General features: G+C 38.4%; 1 protein-coding gene across 3 annotated transcripts in view; it reads right to left on the bottom strand.

Annotated features, from left to right (window-relative positions):
• RPS6KA3 (ribosomal protein S6 kinase A3) overlaps positions 1 to 27,121 on the bottom strand; it is an 80,470-nt gene extending 53,349 nt beyond the window's left edge. Inside the window, exons 1-2 of one of the 3 annotated variants that reach the window (XM_040582545.1) lie at positions 26,911 to 27,121; positions 13,791 to 13,847 (exon numbers count right to left, since the gene is read on the bottom strand). In XM_040582545.1, coding sequence (XP_040438479.1) covers positions 13,791 to 13,847; positions 26,911 to 26,982 — 129 coding nt within the window. In that variant the 5' untranslated portion in view covers positions 26,983 to 27,121. Of the gene's footprint in view, positions 1 to 2,793; positions 2,896 to 13,790; positions 13,848 to 26,910 lie in introns of those variants that run through there. The other 2 variants (XM_040582544.1, XM_040582546.1) reach the window with 2 other exon arrangements.
• Between the last annotated feature and the right edge of the window lie 55 nt (positions 27,122 to 27,176).

Here is a 27,176-nt window from a genome sequence, read left to right as displayed (position 1 = left end):
TTTGAAGTAAAAAAGAGCCAACAAACTGAAAACCAATTACTTCTAGGTTTGGTATTAGGGCTTATGGAAATCTTTATTACGTTAAAAAAAGAGAGTTTAAAATGTGAGAGGCACATCAGTCTAGGTATTTTTTGAAAATCTCAGACACATTCTACACATATTCACACATTCCATACTCATTATACCCTTAATTTTCAATTCAAAACTGACTTGAAAAAAAAAATAAATTCAATGCCTAAGAAATATTTCACAATCTCGTATTACCTCAGTAAGCAACTTTTAGTGAGCTAAACCATGGAATAAAAAACATTCCTTGTATCTGTGACTAATATTCAATTTGAGTCACTTAACAGAACTAATGATTACTTAAATGCTCATACACAAATAATTGCTCTAAAAGCTAATTAAATATGTCGCTTTTGAAGTAGCAATTATTCTAATACAATGAAAAGCAAAGCACTGCTATGCATAACATTAAGTCTTTAAGGATATTCCATGTATGTTGTCTGTCTTAAGCTAATACCAAAAGAAAAGCAAGTATAGAGCAGAAGTAAGTTCTAATTAACATGGACATTTGAAGTCAGAAATACAGGTTTCCACAATTCATGCCTTTGCTTCTTTTTCAAAGATTGAAAAACTTGTATTTTCAAATAACATCAGATTACTTGTTGCAGATGCCACCTATTGTTTTATCTGACAGAAAACAAGATTTCCTAAAAGCAAACTATTTGCATATGTTTAGTTTCAGTGGTTTTTTTTTATTTCATTTATTCTTAAATTGTTAAGTCTCTAAGAGAAAAACCATGCATAGAGATAATAAAAATCACTGTATTCATGTATTTATTCCTTACTTTCTATACTTCCTACTCTTTTCATTCCTGGCTTTCTACTACAACAGTTTTGAGATCTGGAAGGATGTCTATGTCCACATTTGTTCCAGGTAGCCAACTCACATAATGAAGACTGCAAATCTGGTTACTGAGACTGAACTCCCCCCATTCTTTTGGTGTTATAGACTAAGCAAGATAGGAGTTTGAAGAATGAGTCCTGTCCCAGAGCAACAAGTCAAAGGATAGGTGAAGCCCTTTGGATAAACATGGTTGGCCAGGCTGGTAGGGTAATTCCAAAAATGCCTTCCCCTCCTCAGAATGAAAATACAAAGGCCAGGACAGAAGTAGGGCTCCTTTCTTCACAAAGGAACTGTGAGGAGTAAGTTGTTCAGCAGGTAAAACTGAGAAATTCCTGCAAGCATTTTAAAAGCTCAGTGTTGGTCACCAAAAGCAGTTTTGTAATGCAGTTGTCTTTTGATCAAACACCACAAAATTATTTCATGAACTAAACTGTGCATGTCAGCATTGGAAAAAAAATACTCATTGGGTGGAACTTTCATTTCTCAGTAACTTTGATACAAGTTTTGTTCCTGCTTTGTAAGTACTAACATTTAAAAGCATTGCAATTAAAAAAAATTCAAAGTTAAAAAAAATCAACAAATTAAAAAAATATACACAAGCATATTCAGCACTAATCTATGAAAGCTGCGATTCCCGATTTATCGGGATAATATCCTAAATACACCCTAAAATTTATATGGGCTGAAAACCCTTAGTGTGATCTGCACTGCCTGGCATTTTAAATGGACAGAATGTTAAAGAGAATATAATCAAGCTGCCATAAGTTGATGAAAAAAAGGCACTGTTTTATCTATTTGACTTCTAAGAAATACCTTTCATGTTGCCTGTGGAAAAGAACTATAGTTCAGGACTATGAGTTGATACATGTTTATTTTACATTAAAAAAAGTGTACATAATGCAGCCTATGTTCCATTGTTTTACATGCATGTCTTGTTGTAATGCTTCAGTTATGGCAAGCAAATTCAATTGCATTTTCTAACAAGTATTGCAAAGGCTAGGTCTTAAATTACTATCCCTTTTATTTACAAATTGGTAGACCTCCCTCACTTAAGATGTTAAGACAGTACACAAGAAGGTGGCTGAGGTTGGTGGTTTTGGTTGTTTGGGGTTTTTTTCCACTGAAAAGTATTTGCAGATTACAGGAGGAGAAACATGAAAAGTTATTTGAGTTTCAATGATAAAATGCTCTATCACATTGCATGTTTACATATATTGTTAAATAGTATGGAAATAGTGCTTGAGATACTACAGTTCTACACTAGGGATTTTTCTGTACTTAAACCACTTTTATGTTTAAATACATGCTCAACAACAAGACAAATTATACAAATTAACTGTCTGTTGTGACTAAATTATCATTTAAAAGTTAAAATAACCATGACATTAACTAATGCAAGAGTGTCAAAATTCTTAATACTGTTTTCAGAAGTAAATCTAAGATATTAAAAAGCCCACGTTATTTTATAGTTTAAAGTGCTACATGAAAATTAAACTATTAAAATAACCACTAAGTATTAATTTTAAAAATAGATTTTAAATAAAACTAGACTCTCAGTGAGAAAATTTAACATACAGCTAAATCCATAAATTTTTGGAGGAAAAAAAAAAAAAAAGAGTAAGATTTACAGTGTTTACAGACAGGTAAGACATTCCCAATAAGGTTAAATTATCAACAGGTAGCTTAGAAATCTCTAAGAATATGAGCACACCACAAGTTTGTTTGGTTGTTTTTTTTTTTTAAGAAAATACAAACCCCTTTGCATACACACAGCACTGATCCCAAAGCAGTGTAAGACTAAAATTGCTTTGAAATTAGACGTTTGATTAAAATAGAATTTCCCCTTTCCCCCCTTATTCTTTTAAATAAGAAACTAAGCTCACCCGAACAGAGCGAACACGTAGAGCCAGAAACTTAAACATGACTAAGAAACCATGATGTTTAGATTTTCTGACTGAGTGATCATAAGTCTAGCAGGGAAGACCAACCCTGGCGGTTTTGCTGTGACCAGCTGTTCCGGCAATTAGAAAATTTCCTGTCAGGCAAGTCAGACAGTTGGGGGTGGGGTGAGAGAAGGGGGGGGGGGGGGGGGGGAGGTCAAAAAAACCCCACCCCAAAACCAACAAAAAAGCAAAAAAAACCCTGCCCCACCCCACTAAAAAAAACCTGGGCAGCAGTGGTACTCATGTTGCTGATGCTGTAGAGATCAGCACAGGAAACTTAAGCAGATTGCCTGATAGCAACATGCTGTTGCAGATGTTATTTATTGCTGGTTCCCAGAAAAGAACAAAAAAGATCAACATCTGTATCAGAAAACATGGTACTATGCCACAATGTACTAGTTAAGCAGAATAGCAACTATTTTAAATTCTACATGTGATAAGTTAAAATTCATAAAAATACTATTAACTTTACAAAATGTTTTAACATATCATGTATCACTACTTTTTAGACTTCAATGCACAGAATGTGGTATGTATATGCTTAATGACTATTTTTATTTCTAGAGTTGTTAAAGGACCGAACTGACCTTGCGCATTGCCCTTTGGAATCCTGCACATAGAAAATGCTACACAGATGTTACAGAGGTTAGACCAAGACAAAAAAAAAACCCAGACTGCAAAAATGATTTGAATTGGATCACCCAGGTCCAACATCTGACTTATGCACCAATATTATATTGCTCTGTAGACAGTGAAAAATTTCTTAAAGTAATAAAAATGTCTAAGCTTTCTTTCAATGTTTTAAAAAAACCCTTTCAAAAGTTTCTAAGAATTTGAAGTAATTAGAGTGAATTCTAACAGCTAGAGATGAAGTTTTTAATTTGATCTCTCTAGATTTAGTATGAAAGTTATTTTTCTGAGTATTGATACTATCTTCTGCTTTTTTGATATTTACTAAAAGCACTGAACTACATAGTACAGCCTCAATTAGAATATGGAGCAAGGCTGTTTTTCTTCAAGCAATAAAGGCAAGTAACAACGTTTAGTCAAAGGCATATACAAGTTCAGCTATAAACAGTTCCAGGTGATTCCATTTAGTTACTCTGCACCAAAGGAAACTTACAGAAAAATACTGTACTTCTTCCTGCACAAGACATAAGACAAACCAACCCTCCAAATTACCTTCCTTGATTGGGTTCTAACAATATCTGGATTAACTCAAATGTTTTTAATTTTAATTCCTCTTCAGAAGACAAAGCCAGTAATTTATTTATTTAAACCGACAGAACATATTGCTTCTATCTCTATACCACATCTTGGCTGTCTACAGTATGTTTCTAACTTTGCTTTTGAAACTTGGATTATATGTCTCCCCAACATGAGCAAAGACCCTCTCACACAAATGCAGAGATGAAATAAAGACCCTGGCCTTATCAGGACTCCACAAGCAAAAACGTGCCTTTTTCGTGTTCTCTCATACTCCTCTGGGTCTTTATTTACATCGTATCCACCAGGATGGATTGTTTAAATTCTGTGTACTGAATTATTCTTGAAGATTACACAGGCTTCCACTTACTAGTACTATACCTTGAGTCCTCAATTACAATGTACTTTTTACAGTGTTACAACCTTTTTGGAAGAAACAGCCTCTACTACAACAGCAGTAGCACAGCATGAAAAATGATTCAATATTTGTTTCAGGATAAACAATGCTTCTTGAACACAAGGAGGTTACTGCTACACAAGGATTTCAAGTATTTCAGAAACAGTATAAAAATGACTTGAAAGCTTTCCTCTCTTCAATTGTTTTAAACCTCCAGCCGCTCTCACCTCAAAACTGAAATATCTGAAGAACTGCAGTTTAACAGCAATATAGTTGTTTACCCTTTGAAGACTTAAACCAAATTTAAATAAATAAATGGGAGACCAGTCCAGTTCTCTGACTTACCTTGTCAAGAACACGTATGAATGCGCTAAAAGCAGAGTGAGCAGGAATCTACAAATCACTAAATTAAACTCTATGGTAGCAAAGAGAGGTAAAAGCAGAAATGGAGAGTAAGCGGTAACACGTACACTAACTACAATGTTCTTTAAAGATAAAAAGATAATGTGGATAAATAACCACCTTCTATTTTTGCTGTAAGGATATGAGTGTATTCTGCTGCAGATAAGCTGTATCTGCTAAGGGTGACAGGAATAAGGCATTTCAACTGCAACAGTCGTACAATTACTGACTACTGCTCTCTCAAACCTTTTATGTAACCTTCCAGTGAAGTACAAAACACAGTGCTCAGGGGTCAGCGGGGTTACTTCACAACAATAGCTCTCCTAAAACTGGCATGGGTCTGCAGCAGGTGGAAGAAATTTCTTGTGTTCTGGGAGAATAAAGCCTGCATGGTTCCCAAAGAGCGCTACCAGCCAACCAGAAATGTTGTTATACGCTACATAATTAATTTTGAGAATCTCTGAGAAGAGAACTTGCCCTTTTAAATATTCCTTCGTATTGAGAAGAATGACAGGTTAGAGGGCAGCAGTCCCCAACAGGGAAGTCTGTGATAACAAGGACAAACTGCTCCAGCAAATTGCTCCCCTTACCTTGAAGTCTTTGATAAGGATTTGCATTATACATGTTTATCACAAAACACAACTGTCTCCAAAACAAAAGGAATTTGCTTAGCCCAACAGTGACTGTTCTGTCAACTACAGATCTCCACTTGTACAATGCAATTCCTCCTCCAGTACAGAAATATAAAGTGAGTTCATCTCCCATCTTCCCCTCCTCTTCTTTTAAATGGGATGCTCTGAATTTAGTAAAGTGAAGAGAAAATATCATCAGACTTGCTGTCCAGACATTCAAGAGAATAGGGCTCACAGCCTCCACAGAGAGCAAGGAGAACTGAAAGATGCTGGAGGAACTCTCAAAGCAGTACAGAACACGTGGCAATCCATAGGTTTTATTGAGTAAAACATGCATGCCACAGCAGGATGCTCACTTTTACATATAACCAGAAAAAGTTGAAGCATTTCATCTAAGTAGAATCCATTAGGTAGACTGACAATCTTCCCATACCCTCAGCCCAAGAAGTATAATAATGCAAATTAAGTCTTTATGCTGCTAGACAAGCAAGGCTCTATAGTACAGATTGCCTTCAATTACCTGGAAAATACAAAGATGGAGTACACATAAGGAACTAAAAGCTTTCAATTGATGAAGGTCAACAGTTGAGGAACAGAGAACTATGTTTTGGAATTCTCAGAAGCTGAATAATATACTTCTCTTCATAATAAATATGTATGTTTGTATAGCCAAAGCAACAATATTCTATTAATCCGGGGGTGTGGCAGTTTCCATCTGCTAGTTTACAGGCTTTCCAGGGCTACCATCTGTTTTCTCCACAAGTAACAAGCAAGCAGCTTGACTTCTAATGTTGCTTACGCTCTCAAATTATTCAGTTTTCTGACCAAGATCCAGAAAGTATGCTGTACCTCAAATACTAAGTGCAAAATAAACCACCCAGAAAATCCATTAGAAGGCATCAATGAAAGAATTTTGCTGTAACCTTTCCTCAGCACCTGATAATACCTTAGGGAAAAAAATATTCCTTCTTTATACAGGTTTGATATCTAACAGTTAATGCCTCCAGCTGACAGCTCTGCGCTGTTTGCAAGGATGCTTTAACTTTTACATGAGGACCACTAAGTCCATTCTTACACAGGTAAGATGCACGTACTTCACTGTAAATTTCTAGCAAAATTCACCCAAGCTGAAATACAGCACAGTGCTTTAGAAAATAACGAACTTCCAATTTAATTACACTAGAGGGAAAAAAAGGTATTTTGCCTTTTACAAAGGAAAATCTAAGCACTGAGAAGGGAATAACTGGATTCAAGTTTTACAGACATGCATGGTTTGCTTGGGAAACTTATTTGTTCAAGAATCAAGTTACTTGATTTTAAAATAGAATTAAATACACATGTATGTATACTTAAGTATATTTAGTAGAATACATTAGAAGGAATGTAGAAATTATGGACCACCTTAAAGTCCAAGTTTAGTATTTGTAACCCACTGCATTACACAGCGGACACTGTCTCATTTTATGGCCAGGTTATCTTTGTTGGCTTTAACAGTTGGCTTTAACAGAAACTGCAACTTACTTCATAACAAGGAACATGGTATTATACTGAATTATCTAGTATTATGGTTTCAAACAATTGCATTGCTATGGCTGTAAAGAAAGCTTCCTTAGTTTGATTTCCATATAAACAGGCACTAATTACACATTCAAGAATGTCTAAGCAATGTGAAAAAAATGACGGTACACTTCATCTTTCACTAAACCTGCAGAAATATTAAATTGTTACTGTTTTACTACTGATAAGCTACACAAGTAGCTGTTTAACCTAAAACTAAGTATCAGTCTGTAAAAAATGAGAAATCCCAAACAGTGGTCAACAAATACTTGTGAACTCAAGCATTTCTGAAATATTTAAGAAATTCTAGCTCTGTCTTACAAACTCTACTCCAGAGCCAAGAATTTATATCAAAAAGCTGGCAAAAATACACACACAGAAAATTGAAAATACATCAAAACGATTATCAGAAATATGTTTATTGTCATGTTAGCACACATGATTATGCTTGTAATTGGAAAATGTTACTGAGCACCTGAACAGCAATATCCAACAGAAGTTTGAGGCAGTCCTGAAACAGTGCTTCAGCCTGTCAAAATGCAGCGTTTCTGAAACTAAGACTTCTCACTAGTACAATGCTACAATATCAAAAATTGAGGTGAAATTAAAGATCAGTTAAAGCCTTTCTCAAACGTTCTAAAATCTAAACATTTTTCAGTTTAATTATGCTTTTTTTTTGCTGAATTATTTACTTCATTTTAACATTCTTTTGTTATTTTCATGAATGGTGACACAGCAAATGGGATCACCCAGTTTTAGTATTACTGGCTAAGTGATGGAAGGCTGTTTTGTCCATGACTGTAATTGGTAAGTGATGTCCCTGTCCTTATCTTGACATTTCCGCCTCTATGCCTCCTCCCCCCTGCTCCCCCTCCCCCTCAGTAGACCAGTGTTTTATAGATTTGTGGTAAATTGTACAGTATACATGCATGTATAATATAGAAACTCAACATTATTACTATATATAATTGAACCAGTTCAGTATTTACAGTAAAGAGACTATATTGGCCACAGGCTTCAAATTATTTTTCTAATCTAAAAGCACTTTCTAAGATCACATTTTCTTTCCTTGCGAACTCTTTTATTAAAACACTGATTGGCAAGACAAAGGTCATAATTTTAATCCCTCCTAACTGCAAATGGTTCTTTTATTTAAATTCCAACAGAGAAAAACAAGTGGAAAAGATTTTTTTCATTACTGACTTTTCTTTGGAAGCCTTTCTTATGTTACCTTTTGACTACCCACTGACTACAGTCTTAGTTATCTTAGTTACATATTTTTAGTAAAAGGATGACAGCTACCGAGACTTAGTTTTTTATCATCCAGATCAGCATATTGTAGTATACTGCTTTACACTTTAGTTCTATTTAATTCTATGTATGCTTTAATTCTGCTTTTTTAAAGGTAGGGTTTTGTTTAAAGTTTCACCAAAGCGTACAAGAAGTCAAGCATAGTAGTATTACCCAACCACTTCCACTGGAGAGAAGGTTTATTTTTTCGTAACAGTTCTTTGAGCCTGAATAGGTTCCACTCCTGCCTGTACTGAAAAAACGTAATCTTCAGTCCTCGCAGATTACCAAAAAGAAGTATATACTTGAGGTTTTCTGCAACTTACAAAATATTACTGATAATTTTTCACAAAGTCTTGGAACCTGTTTTGAATGTTTAGTAATTATGCTTAAGCTAGTATAGCGCAATGGCAGCACATCAGTTGTAGTTAAGTGTTTTTTAACAGCTTAATTGAATGCAGACAACAGAACGTAACAAAGAACACAGCATACACAATATGCTCTTCACATATATACAAAATGGAAAGCTACATGCTGGACTAGCTGTAGTTTCTACTTAGCTTTACTAGTACTAAAGCATACGTCACGATTGTAAGAGCTCAAAACAGTTTATCTGCTTGGTTAATTCACTTGATCTCTATGGACAGAGAGACACAAAGGCAATGGTACACATCACAAGAGTGAGAAAGGTAGCAAATAAAAGCTTTAAATAGCTTCCCCTCTTCCAGTAATGTCCACTCAAGCTCTCACATTAGGTCAAGCTTCAGCCATTTGTTTACTTGTTCTTATATTTATTTCCTGCTGGACTCAGATCATTTATGAGATACATCAGAAAAAATGTTGACAGCAAGCTATAAAGTCAGATATAACCAGTATGTTAATTGCAGTAAAAGTAGAATTATGAATGATTCCTGTTTTAACAGGAACAAGACCTTGAACCATACAGCATCTTGGACTCCTCAGAAACAGGCATGTACCATTATAGCTCCTGATTTTCTTAATTCATAATACCTGATCTGAATCAAAGCCATGCAACTCAGACTCTCCTGTCAATTAACTTTACTTTTGACCCAAAGAACAGGGTTGTAATAAAATGACATTTATTTTTCGATACACAGAATACTAGAGAGACTTGCTATGCAGATTGCACTGTTAGGCTTTAATATTTATTTTAAATTTCTTATCTGATTTGCAGTATCAGCATACTATCCAAACATTTAACACAGCAAAAGGATGCAGCATTTCAAGTGCTCACCTTCTTCTGTTTCCACAGAACTATGGCAACTCTCTATCCTGAACCTGCATACCTTACACACCTACCAAAGTATTTTGTCTTTGTTACTGATATGCTAGTTAGCACATGCTAGGCCTGTTCACTCTCCTGTCCTCAGTTAAAGCTGAGAGATTTCATAAATTCTCAGTGACCACGTAAGTGCTCCAAGTCCATTGCAGTGCACAGTTAAACAGAACTGAAAGGAGTTTCAGTGGTAATTTAAAATTAGTCTTTAGCTTGCACCAAAATCTGAAGCACTCAAAGAATGCCACATCCTAGCTGAAGTAGTATTTAATTAGCTGACAGACAGCAAAGGCTAGCTTTCAGCTATAACTGACTGGGCAGCCTTAGTAATTTTTTGTTTAAAACCCCCCACCTAATTATTTTACATCACTATTAGCAACATTTTACTCACCATGACCTAGAAATAAATGCAAAATAAGCTCCTAAAATACTGGTCTGAGGCATTAAAAAGCTATAACAATCTTAACCTAATAGCTCAAGCATGACAGAAAGAATATTAAGAGAAATGTTTTTATTTTTTGATGGTCATATTGTGTTAAGATAGGTTGCTCCCCAAAAAAGCAGCACTTTGGAAACATCTGAAGAAAGTACAGGAAACCACTTTTAAGTAATCCTGCAATTACCAAATATTGAAAGGGAAATGTGACAGTTGTGGTGGGCTAACTGCCAGACACTCACCCAGCTACTCTCTCACTCCCACTCCTCAACAGGACAGGGGGGTAAAAAATAAGGTGAAAGAAAGCTCATGGGTCAAGATAACAGGCAGATCACTCACCAATTACCATCATGGGCAAAGCAGTCTCAACTTGGGGAAAATTTATTTCTTGCCAATTAAAAATGAAATAGGATAGTGAGAAACAAAGACAAAACTAAAAACACCTTTCTCCTCACCCTCCCCTTCTTCTCAGGCTGAACTTCTCTCCTTCATTCCCTACTTTTCTACCTCCTCCCCTGACCAAGCAGTGCAGGTGGGATGGGGAATGGGAATTGCAATCAGTTTGTAATTCTGTCTCTGCCGCTTCTTCCTCATTTTTCCCCTGCTCCAGTGTGGGTCCTTCTCATGAGATAGTTCTCTTCAAGAACTGCTCCAGCATAGGTTCTTTCCATGGAGCCAAGTTCTTCAGGAATGGACTGCTCCAGTGTGAGTTTCCTATGGGCCACAGCTCCTATCAGAGAAAACCTGCTCCTGTGTGGGAATCTCTCCATGGGCTGCAGGTCCCGCCAGGAGCCTGCTCCAGCATGGGCTCTCCACAGGCTGCAGCTTCCTTCAGGGCACATCCACCTGCTCTGGTGTGGAGTCCTCCTCAGTCTGTAAGGCATCTGCTCCACCGTGGTCCTCCAATGGGCTGGAGGGGAATCTCTGCTCTGGAACCTGAAGCACCTCCTGCCTCTCCTCCTTCACAGGCTTTGGTGTCTGCAGGTCTGTTTCTTTCACACTTTTCTACCCCTTACTCTCACAGCTGCTGCACAGTGGGTTTTTGCCCTTTTGTAAGCATATTATCATAGAGACATACCACCAGCATGGTTGATGGGCTTGGCTTTGGCCAGTGATGGGTCCATTTTGGATAAAGCTGGAACTGCTCTGTCATACACGGTAGGGCAGCCCCTCCCACCCCCCTGCTCCTGAAACCTTGTCATGTAAACCCAGTACAATGAAGAATATAATTCTAGCAGACAAACATGAAACAAAAAAGTTCATAGGAAGAAGATGAAGTCACAGACTCAAAACAAGGAAGTTATCATCAAGTGATGGCACTAGTCAGAATAAATTAACAAATCAAACCAAAACTGAACACTTCCCCCAAAAGAGATGTTCTAGTTTGCACAAAAATCCCCTTCTGGTGTTGCCTTCTAACTAAAAAAATATTGTTCCTTTCTTACTCTTTAACACTGTGCTACTCTAGAGTAATCTGGCAGCACTTGCCTTGTTCCTTCACTGTGTGCTAAAGACAGCAGAGCCTTGCATGCCATGACAAGGAACCAAAAGCAGCTAGATAGTGCAGGCTTTAATCTACTTTTCATACCCGCTTAAGAGCTACATCTACTGCTGGTATGGGAAAGGCAACTCCACTCATTATCTGAACTGGCTCTGTCCACAACTTCAGCAGAAACTGCTATGGCATTGTAGTTACATCCATGCTACATAGATGTAAACAGCTTTGACCATCTAATCGCAAGCTGACGTCTGCACAATACCAGCATACGAACCCTGAACTCCAACCAAATGTGGGGTTTAAAAAACTGGTTTATTGTTAAGGCCACTTATTACCAGGCTTAATAGTCAGCTAGTACTCTCTAACAGAAAACTACAGGTAAACACTAAAGTTGCCTTCGAGTCTGAGAAAAAAAGCATCACAATAAGAAGCCTGAAGTCACTGGTATCTTCACAGTATGGAATTTTGTAAACAGCAAGTTTGACATGAAGATAAGGAACTTAAATTGTCAATGAACCTTCCCGACTGTGATCTTGTCTTTAGCAGCACCTCTATTTTCAAGAAGCCTGGGTTAAGAATTCATTTGATTAATGCCTCTCAATAACAATAGCAATGTTTCACATTTCTTCTTCTACAGTTTCACAGTCCTTTCTCACCCTTGACACTCCCCTGAAAGACTATCGAAAGCTGAAAGCAGAAAGGAATATGAGGTATGAGCTTTTAAAATTTACAGATAGCCAAAATGAAAAGGAGTTATGGTGAAGGAAGAAAGAAGGGATAGATACCTGGGGTTTTGTATTCACTTGCTAGTTCAAGCTCAGAGTGACCACTCTACTCCTGTGTGTGCTTCACAATGCATTAGTTTAGAGCTATTTAATGCTTACTGCCCAGATCTGATTTACACCACTCAGATCTACATTAACAGTGCAGCCCCTGCCTTTGGCTATTGCATCACTATGAAAATTTCAGTAAGCATGTTTCCGCATTTAGCATCTTATCTGAGGCAGAGAAGGGGTCTTAAGTTATCATCTAAATTGATACCTACAGCTATAATCTTCAGGTATCTCCATGCAAACACTTCTGGAGCCCTTAGCTTTGTCAGCTCTAAACCAATGAACAGTTCTCTTCCATTCCAACTTAGCCAAACTAGCATCACAAGAGTAAAGTTGCAATTCACATAATCAGAGGAAAGACTTAAGAAACACTTGGACCTCAATGGACTAGCTTTGCTATTCCTGAATGTACTCAAATGTGACACATCTAAACTTTTCAACCAGAAGCCCAGGAAAAGGACCTAAAACTTTGTTTCCTGATTCTATGAAGAAAGGGAATAGACAGAACATTCCAGGCTAATGAAGATTTATTATGCAAATAATCTAGTTTGACACAGATCAACAAGGAAAATATGAAATGACTAATGTTGACAACAAAAGGGCACAGACAGATTCTGCCAAGAAATCTCATGACAGCATGGAAAAACAAAGGTGATAGCTGCTGTTATACACTGCATATCAAAATAGAAGATGCAAAGCTATGGTGTACACTGCCACGCTGAAAGAATCATATTTCATACAGCAAGTACACATGCGTCTGCAACTGAATCTGTGTGGAATTTAACCATGAGAGAACTCTTTGCTGTGTGACACAACCCCAGCTGAAATCTTCACTATTAATAAAGCATACTCTGGAACTCATAGATGTAGAATATTTACACCTATGCACTGATGAGACTAACGGAAGCCAATGGAAGTGCTTTACTCGCTGGCACTGGGAAAAGTGGGTAGTAAAAACCAGTATGTTTTTAAGGTTTGCTAAGACAAGAAAAGAGAAGATCAAGCTCCCCTCTACAGGAATGTTATAACTAGCCACATCTTACCATTAAACCTTTTCACTCTCTAACACAATTATGATTTCTACCATATTCACCTTTGTGCTTTCCACAGGAAAGCTCATACTAAAAACACTAGAGATAGACTATATCATACAAAAATACTAGGGAAAGCATAAAAGTTCATCAGAACAAACAGTAGGATACTGAACAAGACAACAGAGCCAGTGAGAAAGAACAGTAGAGCTCTCAAGAGTATTAGTAAACTAGACTGCACCTCATGTCTAGTAAACCTAAACAACAAAACATTAGTGGCAACTGCCTGTAGGTGATATCAGTGTGCTACAATATTGTGCTTTATTACCTGTCTTTATTACAACCATCTTTTACTCACAGTTTGTGTGTTGATGTCATCTTCTCCCATAGGTTCATCCACAATTTGCTGTCCATTCTGTAAAAAAAAAGATACAGCAAGTTACTAGAAATGCTGAATCCAAGTACAGAAATAAAATATAATGCAGATGGGCTTTTATAGCATGCTACTGTACAGGATCAAGTGTTCTCTGTATTCTATTAAAAAAAAAAAAAAAGTCATTGAAAGTAAACACAGAAGACTGCATACTGCTGGCGCGCAATGCCACTCTCACTTTGATCCTCATCCATTATCAAACTGGATGAAGTCACAGCAAGGCGCACATAAACCATTCTGGTATTTGAAACCCTACCAACTACACAGCTAGACATTATTTTCCACTACTACAACTTCCACAAAAGACTTAAAGCTGATGAAGACTGAACAGCAAAAAGCCACAACAAAGAACAGATAAACAGGTTTTAAGAGCAAGACCTTATGTAGCAAGTCAGTCCTTACGTCACCATGAGTATGTCAAGAAACTGTTTAACAACAGTATAGCCTTATAAAAACTATGAACACAATGCTAATTTTATTAGCCCACATTTACTTATTTCTGTATTTTTCTAAGGACCATTCTAATTAGCCATAAAGAAATAGGCTTTTGAATTTGAAATTTAGCCATAAAGATTTTAAAAAAATCTTAAATACCTTGCCAGTCAACAAATGCTTTGCTTTCCTTGCCAGTGATACTATACTTGGAGAATCTTTAAGAGCCATTTTTCCCAGAAAGACGTAGAATGACCTTGCTTACAGAACAAGCACGAATATTAACAAGTTGTAAGGAAAATACGTATTTTGTAAGTTATGGTACAGGGTGTCACCTAGGGCATTAATTCTTAGTTTGCTCCAAAAGTATAACAGCAATTTAGTATGATTTTAGAAACAAATTAAAAACTATTATAAAAAGTAACATTTTCCGTTTACCACTGGAGGCAGAATTTAAGTTCATTTGTGCATTGCTTCCCTAGAGAACACAAAGCCTAATTAATCTAGCTTTTTCAGAACCTAAAGTTACATGCATGTATGGATAGGTATTTTCTAGATGCTAGAAAGTTAACAAAAGCTACTCAGAGTCACTCTTCATCCTACACCTTCTTTCCTACAGTTCAGTTTGTCAGCAGATTTCTTGTGTGGAATTTTCCTAGCATTTTTCTCCAACAATTTCTCATTAATATAGTCTTCCACGTTGCACATGGCTGAGAGAATCTTTTATATGAAATGACACATCAGATCCTAACCACTTATGAATTCTGATTTTCAAATATTGCAAACGCACAGAATGTCCAATCTCAGATGATTACCAGCTCTCTACGAAGTTTTCTCCTTAGCATTTTTTTGTTAAAAGATGCAGCTAGATAAAGCTAGGTTATAAGAATTGTGGATTGCCCAAATACGACAAAATGGTGTTTGGTTGTTTTTTTTTTTTTTCCTTTCTTTTTTTTTTATGGGGGTGGGGAGGGGAAGAACATTGGGCTTCTGATTGTCACTCCAGTGCAGAGTCCTGGCACATGGTAGCACTGCCATTTTCTCATCCTAACTGGCTTCATGAAGATAATAGAGACTTCTAGTATGACTCCAGTCTAGAAGTCATCTTTCCATGTAAGAAATCAGCTTTACACATTATAGGTTACTACAGAGGTGAATATATTATGTATATATTATATAAGCTTGTAAAAGCTATGTCTGTTAAAGGTAATCAGTACAACCCTCTAGCACAGATAAATGTAATTTGAAAAGATGATGCTCCAAAGAGCCTAAATCCCCCTCACCATAGCATCTTTTCCTTATAGTGTGCAGGCAGTAAATACCGTACTTTCTTTCCTTAAGGTTCATAAAAAGTTGAAATTATCAAACAGAAGACCATAAAACTACCAGCTTAGCTAAGTAACAGAAATGAGTGTTTTTAATAAAGCCTGTTTACAAGGAAGCATATTGTGTATACATGTATCATTACCATCAAGGCTGCAAATCACATACTTCCCCTTTTCTCAAATCTATGGCATGTATTTACATTAAATTAACATTTGTATTTTAGTTACACATTTCTATATTCTTTTCAGGCTACAGGACAGCTTCCAAAGTATCACGTCAATAGGAAAAAACAAAAACCAAAACCAGTAGAACAAACAAGACAATTGAGTTTAGCCCGAAAGGAGGAGTCTATAATGTCCTAACAACTAACGATGGCTAAGCTCTGGGGCCTAAAATAGGGCAATTTGTGTACCAAAGCCATGTGCTCTAAACTGACTCCACATGCAGATTTTCAGAAATAGTGATTCCTGCTACAACAATAATTCCACTGAAGAATAATGTACACTAACAGCAGGTTAAATAAGAATTTACTACACAGTAAGCTTTAATATTTCACATTTACTATTTTACAGCAACTGAAACAGTTGAAAGTAGACCACGCTATCAGAAACCTGCGACAAGCCTCTCTCTGAAGACAAAAAGATCACTTTTTAAAAATGCTCTAATCTTTAACTTCATTGAATTTTCAAAATTTTATCTGTCTACCAGAAAAAACACAGCAAACTTTTGCAACACAACTGAACTGTTTTGTACAATCAGTTTTCCCTGTTTAATCCTGCATTGCTTTCCGTTAAATTCAACCAATGCATTCCAAACACACTTTTTGGAACTAGGAACAAACTCAAGAAATCAGCATGTGCACCATGCAGTCATATCTGAGCCAGATCACTGGACTAGCAAGATCTTTTTAAACAGGTCTGCCCAAGCAATGATTATGCTAAAGGAATCACTGGATGGTAGAACCAGTTTTTCTCAGAACAGTCTCAGCCATGTAAGGTAAAGAAGAATATGTATAAATGATTTATGGTTTGCTGGTATATGATACCATTGAATGGAAAGCAGCTGTGTATTCAGAAAGTCTACAAGGTGTACTGCCTTGCTTATGAATTAAAATGTAAAGCCAAAAGGTTCCTGTCAGAAGTGGCAACATCTAAAGCACTGTGGATCGAGGAGGTCAGCAGCATGCTTAAGTGGTGAGCGAATGAAATAGGTTCCATCTTGCTGGGCGTAGACTCCCTCTAGCATTTAACTAGAACCAAGGGTAACTCGCAATGACATAACAGATTGGGACTAGATATAATATTCTGATGAATACAGAATAAGAGAAGGCTGAATATAATTTTCGCATGTCCAAATTGGTCTAATTCAAAAGACAGAGACTCGACCTTGATTATTCTTCAACTGTACTCCTCCCACAGTGGGACACTAAGCAAGCAGAATGGATCAATTATTTCTAGTACTCGGCCTCCAAAAGTAGAACTTACTTCAGATGACAGCACAAGAGAACTATAAGAAAACCAGCAGGAAAGTCCAGTTTCTACTTACACATCAGCAACCCACTTACACCACGAAAGAAGGTTGCACATCCCTTATAAAGGTAACCTACAAAGGTTACCACTCAAATACTTCCAATCCACTCAAATTGCACTTCCTAGTCTGTTTTCCACTGGCAAACAGTCATGTTTAGTTACAAATTTGACTCCCAAAGGCTTTTAAACCTGTTGCCACATTCCACTAAATTGGTAGAAATTAATACTTAAACCACAGTTGGGTTCCAGTAGTTTTCCTGAAGGCACATGGACAGGAACACAAAAGAGATCTTACAGGTTCCCTAACTAAGCATAAAACTGACAAACATCAGGGAATCTGCATCAGGCAGCTGGTACGTGAATGTCCCCCATATCAACCAACAGAACCTCTTGACACAAATGTCTATCAACTACAAAACAGGAAATCAACTATCAATATTTCCAGCAATCAAAAATTACACGTTTATACCCAATGAACTCTTGGGATCTAATCACGTACTTGACTTTCCTGGCAAAAAGACAGTTTAGAAAAGTTGTTTTTTTTTTTTTAAAAATAAATTTAAAAATGCAGATTATTTCATTTCTTGCCTAGTAATGCATACGCATAAATAGCTGCAGTGGAAGGGACCAAAAGTTATCAAGTAGTGGTGTAGGTTAGGGTGTTAGTACTGAGAAAATATAGTCATACTAAATACTTTGTAAGAAAGGAGTACATCAAGAAATGTAGCCCACATCCCACCCACAAACAATTAACTGCTTTTTGTGAAGCAGGGAATATCCTGCACTTTACAACTATATATTGATCTACAGTTTTAATGTCACTTGTAAATTTTTTTTTTTTTTTTTTTTTACAGATCCAATTGATCTCAGAAGTCTGGCAAAATTGTATTATCTTGGACACCTGCACAATAAACCTAATGCTATTTCCATCTATCTTTCTGATTAGCACTGGATAATTACCACATGGGTAATCTTGCGTGAAAAAATACACCATCTAGTGTCCATAACAGCAATTCAAATTTACCAATTTGGTGAAGAATATTTTACCTTAATACTAATGTCAGGTATCCATCATTCCCATCACACAGGTATCTAAACCATATTAATCGAAATATTAAGTGGACAAATCATTATGTTTCTCACAGTACTCTTTTTTTTTTCTTATTTTTCCTATTAGTTTCATCAATACTATTACAGATAGCATACACCTGAATTTTTTAGCTTTAGTTTAGTATCTCCATTCTCACACTCTGTTTGCAATTCAAAGTTCTAATTTTAACTTACCTTGCTGAACTTTATGTTCTTTCCTGCAGTTTAATAGAATTTTTTTTCTGAAGGATATAAGTTCATCCCCAAAGCTTCTTTGATATTAAGACACCACCAATATCTTCTTCCACTCCCAAAACAACTCTGCTTTGCGTTTAGTCTATTGCTAGACTATTCTGGGGTGTTTAAGTAGCCTCTGTGCCAAATATTTTAACTTTTTAACTCAATTATGTTTGTCAGTTATTTAAAAACCCCTTACGAAACTGATACCAGTTATAGCTTTTGGTATAACTCTTCCACTATAACTTCAACATTTCCTAATTATTATTATTGGGCTTGAGCATGTCAGTCTTTATACTATTAACAGGGCTCAGTATATTAAGTAACTACTGACTTTTCCGTGTAATGTTTTAGCAGAACCGTAACTCCCAATTAAGATATAAAAGTGTTATATTCTTACACTTAATTGGACAAATCAAGAATTATGAACCATATATAAGTGCAGGATGATGTTTTGAGTACATAACTAAGCACACAAGATAATATGTCTGCATCACATTGTTTAAAAATCATTACCTAGAAGTTTTAACATGCCAATGAGTTACACAAACAATGATTTAACTGTGCTTTAGAGTTATAATTTAAATAGATTATCTGGATGGATCTGAAGTTTCTCCCAGGTAATTCCTAATTCTCAGCTGCCAAAACTTCCAGACTTACCCAGCAACTTTTAAATACAGCTATAGGATATAATAAAACACTTTTTTTCCCCCCTTTAAACTGAAATGAAGTTTAGGATACCAAAAATAAATACACAGGAACTTTAAGTATTATCTATTATTTAGTTATTAAAACACTGGCCATATATAGACCTGAGCACTTACACTCTGGTGTTTTCAAGGGAATCTCAACTGACAGGTAAAGCTCAAGAACTGTGCAGTCCCTGAATTGAGTAAAGCTGTAACAAAGCTTCAGCCTTGTTTCAAAGCAGCACAGAATACAGAATTCTCACTGTAATATTCGTAACAAATCTGCTGTTAGCAACACAAGGCACTGCATGGAACTACATTCAGTATGAGCCTTTCGAACTCCATGCACTCAAACTTGCTATTCTAAGTAGCAATGAGCTACCCCGAGAAAAAAAAAAAAAAAATCACAGGTCCACAGAAAAAGTTGAAAATAGACTGAGAGGACCTTGAAAGGTCATCCAATCTATCTCAGTTCACCAAGGCATGATCAGCTATTCCTGCAATGTTGCTCACAAGATGTTTATGTCTACTCCATTCTTAAATCTTCAGTAAAGGAGTTTTCACAATCTATTCCAGTACTTAACTAAAATATAAGGCTTTAATAGGATCTGGATTAATGACTTGTGCCCTAACTCCTGAGCTGTGAAGCCACACAGATCCAAAGCACGTACCTAAATCCTGACCTGATTAAAACTTATTGTGTGTAAGCAGCAGAAGTGAGCTATCAGACTTCTTTAGCTGTTCTCTTCTAGCATATATTCAATCCATTTTGCATATACTATGCTATAAATAGTACACGCCAAGTACTAAAATCTCCTTACTTTTTTTGTTTTTTAATCAAAAAAACCCCTAAAGATACAAGTTCTTTATTTTTATGGAACACAAAATTACTGCAATTACTTCTTTTATATAAAGCTTTGTAACTTTAAGTTCCATTAATTTCACATAATTTATTCTAAGCTTTATTGACTAAGGTGACTGACTTCATCCTTCGCCAAGTGTTAAAAGAAACAGCAGGACATTGAAACTTGCCTCTCTGTAGACAATCAGCCTCAGATATAAGCCATTCATTTCTAGATCATTTAGGTACATAGCCAAATTTCCTTAAGGAAGGATACTCTGGCAACTTCAACTATGAGATTTCATAAACCCTATCTACTTTACGCTACCACCTTCTTATCTAATATGACTCAAGAGTATCATTTAGCAATACAGAAAAGTAGTCCCCTTTCCTCCACTGTGAACCTTTCCTTGGCATCAGCATTTGTCTAGCCCCGTGCCAAGTCAGGTCTGAAAATGAAACTAAAAAAACCCAACTCTGCAGTGCTCAGTGAATTTAATTCTCTGAATTAATTCAGCTTGAAGTTAGACAAGTGTCATGGCATTATCCAGATGCCAGACACACAAGCACTTTCTGTAGCCAAAACAATCTCCAAATCATGTATGTTCATTTGTTCAAGGAAAGAAAAAAAAAAAAAAAAAAAAAAAAAGACAGGGAAGTGAAACTTTCATTTTGTTCCCTACCTGTATGGGTGGTAAATTACACTTCAGGCCTCAATTCAGCAACCTTAGTAAAAAAAACAAACAAACCTAAACGACCAAACACAAAAACCCACACCACCTATTCTCTGTTCATCTGCTCCAAAGAGGAAGAAGAAATGCATGTGTAGAAATCACTTACTTCAACATATCCAACCACTGCTGCACATATAAAAATAAAATAAATTCCTTCTCTGCTTACACACAATATCTTAGGAGTGACTCTAGCACCCGACAGTATGCAAATCTTATTACCAAGGCTGTACTTACATGAGAAGGCAGGTATGATTTGCCTTCACTGCCTCCTGCAGTCCCAGCCCCACTGAAATGCCCTGCACCTGCCTGGGTTCCTTCCGGAGGGGACTGGGGCACACAAAAGTCACAAGGGAGTGTGTCGGGTCCTTGCCCCATGAGCTGGGGGCAGCAAACAGCAGAGCAAGGTCTGCGTGCTGCAGTTCCTTACAATGCAGATGCAGGTTTTCAGACATGAGTTGGTTTCTCCGAATCTCTTTGCATGATAAAAACTACAAAGGTCGAAATGTAATATTGAAAACTGAACCATTACTCGTTTATGCTTGTTTTGTCATTTAGCTATTTTAATAAATACTACTAAGAAGAGAGACTAAGCTATGGAGCAACTTCATTGTTTCCTAAAATTCAGGATTTCCAAGGTGACTGTACAACAAATGTCAGCTGCTGGAAGACAGGAGGACAAAGACTCCTCGTTAAGTGAAAAAGAATTGTTTAACATTCAGGTCTAACAGTAACCAATTTTGGCAATCATGTTATGTAAGGAATAATACAAATAATATTCACTATGATCTGATTACATCTTGAAGCTACCACCTTCTGCGCCTGCAGGACAAAGATTTTATTTTTCAAAGCTATGTTTTGCTGGAGATTTAAAATCACAAGAAAGTATCTTTTAATCACAACTTCTGTATATACTTTAGCATGTTCTGATAAATTAATGGTTGAAATTAAATGTGAAATGGACATGTAATCAATTTAATTAAATGGAACCTTAGAAATGGTGACAGAAAACAGACCTATACAATAATAATGTATTTAGAAGACAAGCGCTACTTTTTACACAATTGAATTGCTTCACTCAATAAATAAATAAGTTGGGGGGGGGTGGGAAACAGGCAGCACATTTCCTCCAAAAAGAGTTAAGTACAGCAAGCATACCACAGGGGGTTCCTTGCATCAAAGGGAACATATGGTAACTGTTACTGATAAAAATGAGCTAGCAGTAACTTTGTGGTTGAGCCACTGGAGTAGGTCCCTGGAAATCAGAGTTCATCTCCTAGCTCTAGAACACACCCCATGAACCATGTTAGATGGGGTCACTAAGCTGCTGAGCCTCATTTCCCCATCTGTTACACAGGATTTCTCCCCCCCTCTATTTCCAATGGGTGAGGCATTTAATCTTATTTCAAAGCAGGAGAGAATAAGTAGCACAGTATCATGTATGCAAAAGATTCTAACTTATCCAGTTTTACTGATTAAGTTACTCCCCTCTTGAAAGTCACCAAGATTAAAAAAAACACAATTACAAGGTTTTACTCTTGCCTGAAGAGCTGCTTAAAAAATTCATTATTGGAATACAGCTATGAATTATACTGGGGAAAAAAAACACAAACAAACCCAAACACCTAAAACACCCCCTGCACACACCCCCAAACCAAACCAAAACCCGCAAAAAACCACAACAAAGCCAAGTATATCTTGAATGAGTTCTTCAAGTTGATAGATCTGCCAGCTGCCAAGATCAATCAACTCATAAAGCTAATATTTTTGATGTGCAGAAATAATTAAATGCCCACTTTAGCCTACGTATCAGTGTGAATCTAAGTCAAGCATTTCAAATAACAAACTACAGTTAGTGTAACAGAAGACAATCAATGCAAAGACAGCAGACATGCCTTTAAACATGCCAGTCTGCATACACCTACTTTGTGTTAGATGTCCCAGCTGTAGCAAGAAATATTACCTATGCTATAACAAACAAAACGACAGCAAGCTAAGAACTGGCCATGTCATAAGAAAACTAACGGAACAATTCAAGAAGTCAAATTCAACACCTTCTATCAGGAAACCAGGAACTGCAGAGTGGATACAATACTGCATTAAGGTACTGAATTCAGCAAAGTAAAGCACCTGTCCCCTCGTACCCCACCCAGCTGACAGCAGGACATCAGTACTATGGCACACAGTAGGATTGTATTAACTAAGAAACAGAGCAGGTAAAATTGTACCATTAAGGATCTGAGAAAGCTGAAGAACCCCCCACCCACACACCTAAACATCTTTCATGCAGACATGTTTCTCAGGACAGTATTTACATATATGTAGCACCTATTACCTATCACAGCAGTTTGTGGAATACAGGGTAATACTACTTACTCAGATGAGAATTAAACTGCAAATTGCCACTTTTAACCCTGTGTAAGAAAATGTCACTTTCACAAATTTGTGAAAAACCCAGACTTCAGAATGTCCTGACAGCAGGCATGCATGAGAAGCAACAGCCACGTGCTGCAGAGAATCTGCCTATACGTAAAGACGATGGATAGTCTTGAAACTCCACAGAGACCAGTCCATTTAGATGATTCCACTGCAGCTTTGAATTGTTTACCTGTGTTGGCTATACCAGAAATGACTGTAAATACAGCCTTTGTTCCTGTGGAACTTAAGTACAACACCGACTGCACAGTCTAGTCCAGAACACAAACACAACCACAGCTTCATGACTGCAGGCAGCAAGATATCTGATAAACTTCAGACTCCACACCAGCAGTATACATGGACATACAGAATGTCACATTGACATCAGAATGGAACTACAAAGCAAAAATAATATTATACAAGATTCTTTAAAGCATCAGCATGACTGTTAAACATTAATGTCCTTTGTCTTGTGCAAGGTTCAAATAATTCTGGATACAGAAGATAAAACAAGGAATTCTGCAAGAGCGGATTCATACCATCTATTTAGACACCTAAACAGGTGATCTTAAATCCCCTGCCAAGAGCAGTGGAAAAAAATTCTAACTTTCTCCAGAGCCAGTTTAGAGCACCTAAATTAAAACTCCTAAAGACAGATGGCACAAACACTTCCCAGAAAGTCTAGCAAACTGCATCTCCTTATGATGACCAGCTCTTTTCAATGTACCTACCGGTGTCCAAAATTTGGCTGCCATAACTGTATTCATTCTCCTCCACTCAACACTAATATGCATAGCTGGGAGTAGAGATTAAAGGATCAGGCTAGTTACTCAGGCAGTCAAATACAAACTCAAATCATCAATACTTAATTTGCTTGAAAGCAGATGACTAAGTAACAAGCATATTCTCACCACTGAAAACAAACCTATGCTTGTTATAAATCCCGAGTAGACCCTGAGTCAATAAAAGACAGCATCATTCCACAGGCTTTAAAGGTGTTGTGATTTAAAACAGGAAACTAAAACCAAAACAAAACTACACACCACACTATATAGGTAAATTATTTTTAAAATAGTGTAACAACTTTACACATTGAAAAAGCTGTCAGAGATGCAGTGTGGATCACTGACCTTTGTGCCAGTAGAAACAAAAGTCCTGCAACTGATGTCTGAAAACTATAAATCCATATTTTATCTAAAAAAATTGTTTGCGTATTTCTTAAGAAGGACCATGTTCTACAGATCTGCTGTCCTGTACATCTAAGTTACAGCATCTGTTTATGGTTAACTATACTGTCTTCTAAAGTAATCCTAGTTAAAGGTATTTTAGTCCTCCTACTAAATTTGCTCACACATCACAGCAAATCGCCTCCTTGGTGACAGCACTATAAAACCAAATACAGGACTGCACTGGGAAACAAATAAAAAAAATAATCCAATTAAAAACTCAACGACTTGTTAAGACAAGAAAAGTGTCTGAGCTGAGCTTTAAAGCCCAATAATTTGTAATTCTATGTGGATAACATGGTGTTACAAGAACTGTCAGCAAATCCGAGAGGTCAGCGGAAACTCTTTACCTGACTCACTATTACAGCTAAAGACATTATCACTATCAAACTATGACTGAGATCACAATGAGATTCCAGGTGGATGTAAAGAATACTTTTGCCCAAGGATACTTTCGCAGGATAGGGTCTGTAATTAGGATATTGCTATGCTACAGATAAACACAACTCATGCAAATTGAAAACCTAAGTTATGTATTTAGGTCATTTGTTTATGCATTTGACTGAAACTTACCTGTTTTCACTAAAACATCTTTTCTTATAGACTCATCTCAAGTAAGCAAACTTTCTAAGTCTACTTTTTACCTTCTGAGGATCATCTGAAAAGCTTTTACAAGTGCAGTCTGGTCTTTTCAAGAACTGAGTGTTTATTCTAGACTAGGGTGTTAGACTGCAAACCTGTCAGGTCATTGCTGTTTCAAGTTTTATTAGTGGTCCTAGGAAATTCTTTGGTGATAGACTATGGTAGACTCATGTCAGTGTGTTTAACTTTTTTTTTTAGGAAGAGGTTTCTTCTTTCAAGAAGTTTACGACAGTAGCTTAAATACAAATCATGTCTGCAATACACTAAAACAAGTAAGTATAACCGATGACAGACATACACACCTTTCAAATAATCTATTTTGCTACCTTTCCAGCATATATACCGTTACTACACGCAGCGAGCATAGAAGACTAAAGTAACAGTTAAGATCTTTTTCTCCAAATCATTAGTCTAAACGGTCTTGCTGAAACATCTCCCCTACCACCTTCTCCCCCACCCCCTAGCATCACACCACTACTGTAGTTACTCCCATTAAAAAAACATAAATCATCTAAGATCACCACTTCAGAAGTCAGCAAATAACTGGCAAGAATTTAAAAGTAACTACAGTAACTGGCAAGAATTTAAAAGATCTGTCAGATCAGAACAGCAGATTCTTCTGACCTCCAGAGATGCAGTTACTTTAAGCAGAAGGAAGATAAGACAAACGTCGAAAGGACAAATACTTCTGATACTGCAGAAACTTCGCACTGGTCTCTCTCTTTGCTCCGCTCACTAAGGAGTAAGTCCTAACCTTGCGACTAATTGTTGTGAGCTGGCCTGAGTCCACACCGTTCAAGACCAGCATCACTCGAAGCAGCCTGGCTGCGTATCAGCTGGAGCAGATTCAGGTAGAAGCTGCACTGTCAGAGGAAGCTATTTCTTTTCAGATGGGAGTCTGGTCGCAAACTAGTACAGGCGTTGCGGGCTACTAGGGAATCATGAAGCAAGCACAACTGTGTAGGTGTAGTGTTTACATAGATCCAAACCAACACAGTAGTACACTGTAGGAAAAAAAAAGAAGACAACTGAGGGCACCTATGGCCTTGGATGCAAGTGGATCTAATTTCCAGCCGCTCTCATTATCTCAGCCAAGGCAAGCTGGCACGCGTCCTGCCTAACAAGGACGGGAGCACAACACCAACTCCCCGCTACCGACAGCGGGAAGCCACACCGCGCTGCACCGCAGGGACGTCCCCGTAAACGCCGCCAAGCACAAAGCTTCACCCATGCGAAACATCCCTGCGGTTTCCCAAACGCTTGCGAAACTGCAGACAACCCCATCCTGCTCAGATAAGGGGGCAGCGGCACCGGGCGGGGACGGCCCTCGGCCACCGCAGGGGGGGAGCGGCGGCGGGGCGAGGGCGCCGGGCAAGGTGAGGGCAAGCCCCGGCCCCCCCGCCCCGGCGGGGCCGCCCGGGAAGGGAAACTCGCCGTGACAGTAACCAGACACCGCGCTAGAACAAAAGCGCCCGAGTCGGCCGCCACCGCGCAAGCAGGTTACTCCCTCCCGGGGACGGGGGCGGAAGGGGAGGGAGCGGGCCGGGAGCAGCCCGGTCCCGTGAAACACGCCCCGAGCCCCGGCGCGGGGGGAGTCCCGGCCGGTCCCGGCCGTGAGTCAGTGCCCCGGGGAGGAAGCGGCGCGCAGGGGCCGGCCGGGCGGCGGGCGACAACGCTCACCCCGCGCCGCCCGCCCGAGCGGCGCCCGGCGCCCCGCCGGGCCGCTGCCCCCGGCCCCTTCCCGGCCCCCGCCCGCAGCCGCGGCACTGCCCGCCCCGAGCGCCCGCGAGGGGAAACTCCGCCCGTCCCCTGAGCAGCAGCGGGCGCCCGGGTCCCGTCCCCGCCTCGCAACTTTCCCCGCAACACCCCCCCGCTCGCCCGGTACCTCGGCGCTGCTCTCGGCTGCGCTCTCCACAGCCATCTTCTGCCACGGGTCCGCCAGCTGCGCCAGGGGCATCTTCCCCGCCCGGCTCCCGCAGCCTCCACGCTCCGCTTTCCCGCACCCCGGCGGCGGCGAGGCGAGGGCGGCGAGGCAGGCAACGAGCCCTCCGTCGGGCGCGGGACACCCCGGCTGGCTCTAGCGACGGCTCCTGCGGCGACTGCTGCCCGCTGCCGCCGTCCGTCCGGCCTTCCCCCCGCCCCCTCCCCGCT

The sequence above is a fragment of the Falco naumanni genome, chromosome 2, assembly GCF_017639655.2.
Source record: "Falco naumanni isolate bFalNau1 chromosome 2, bFalNau1.pat, whole genome shotgun sequence".
Lineage (NCBI taxonomy): Eukaryota > Metazoa > Chordata > Aves > Falconiformes > Falconidae > Falco > Falco naumanni.
Note: the sequence above shows the minus strand (reverse complement) of the source record. Positions and strands in the feature narration are given on the sequence as shown.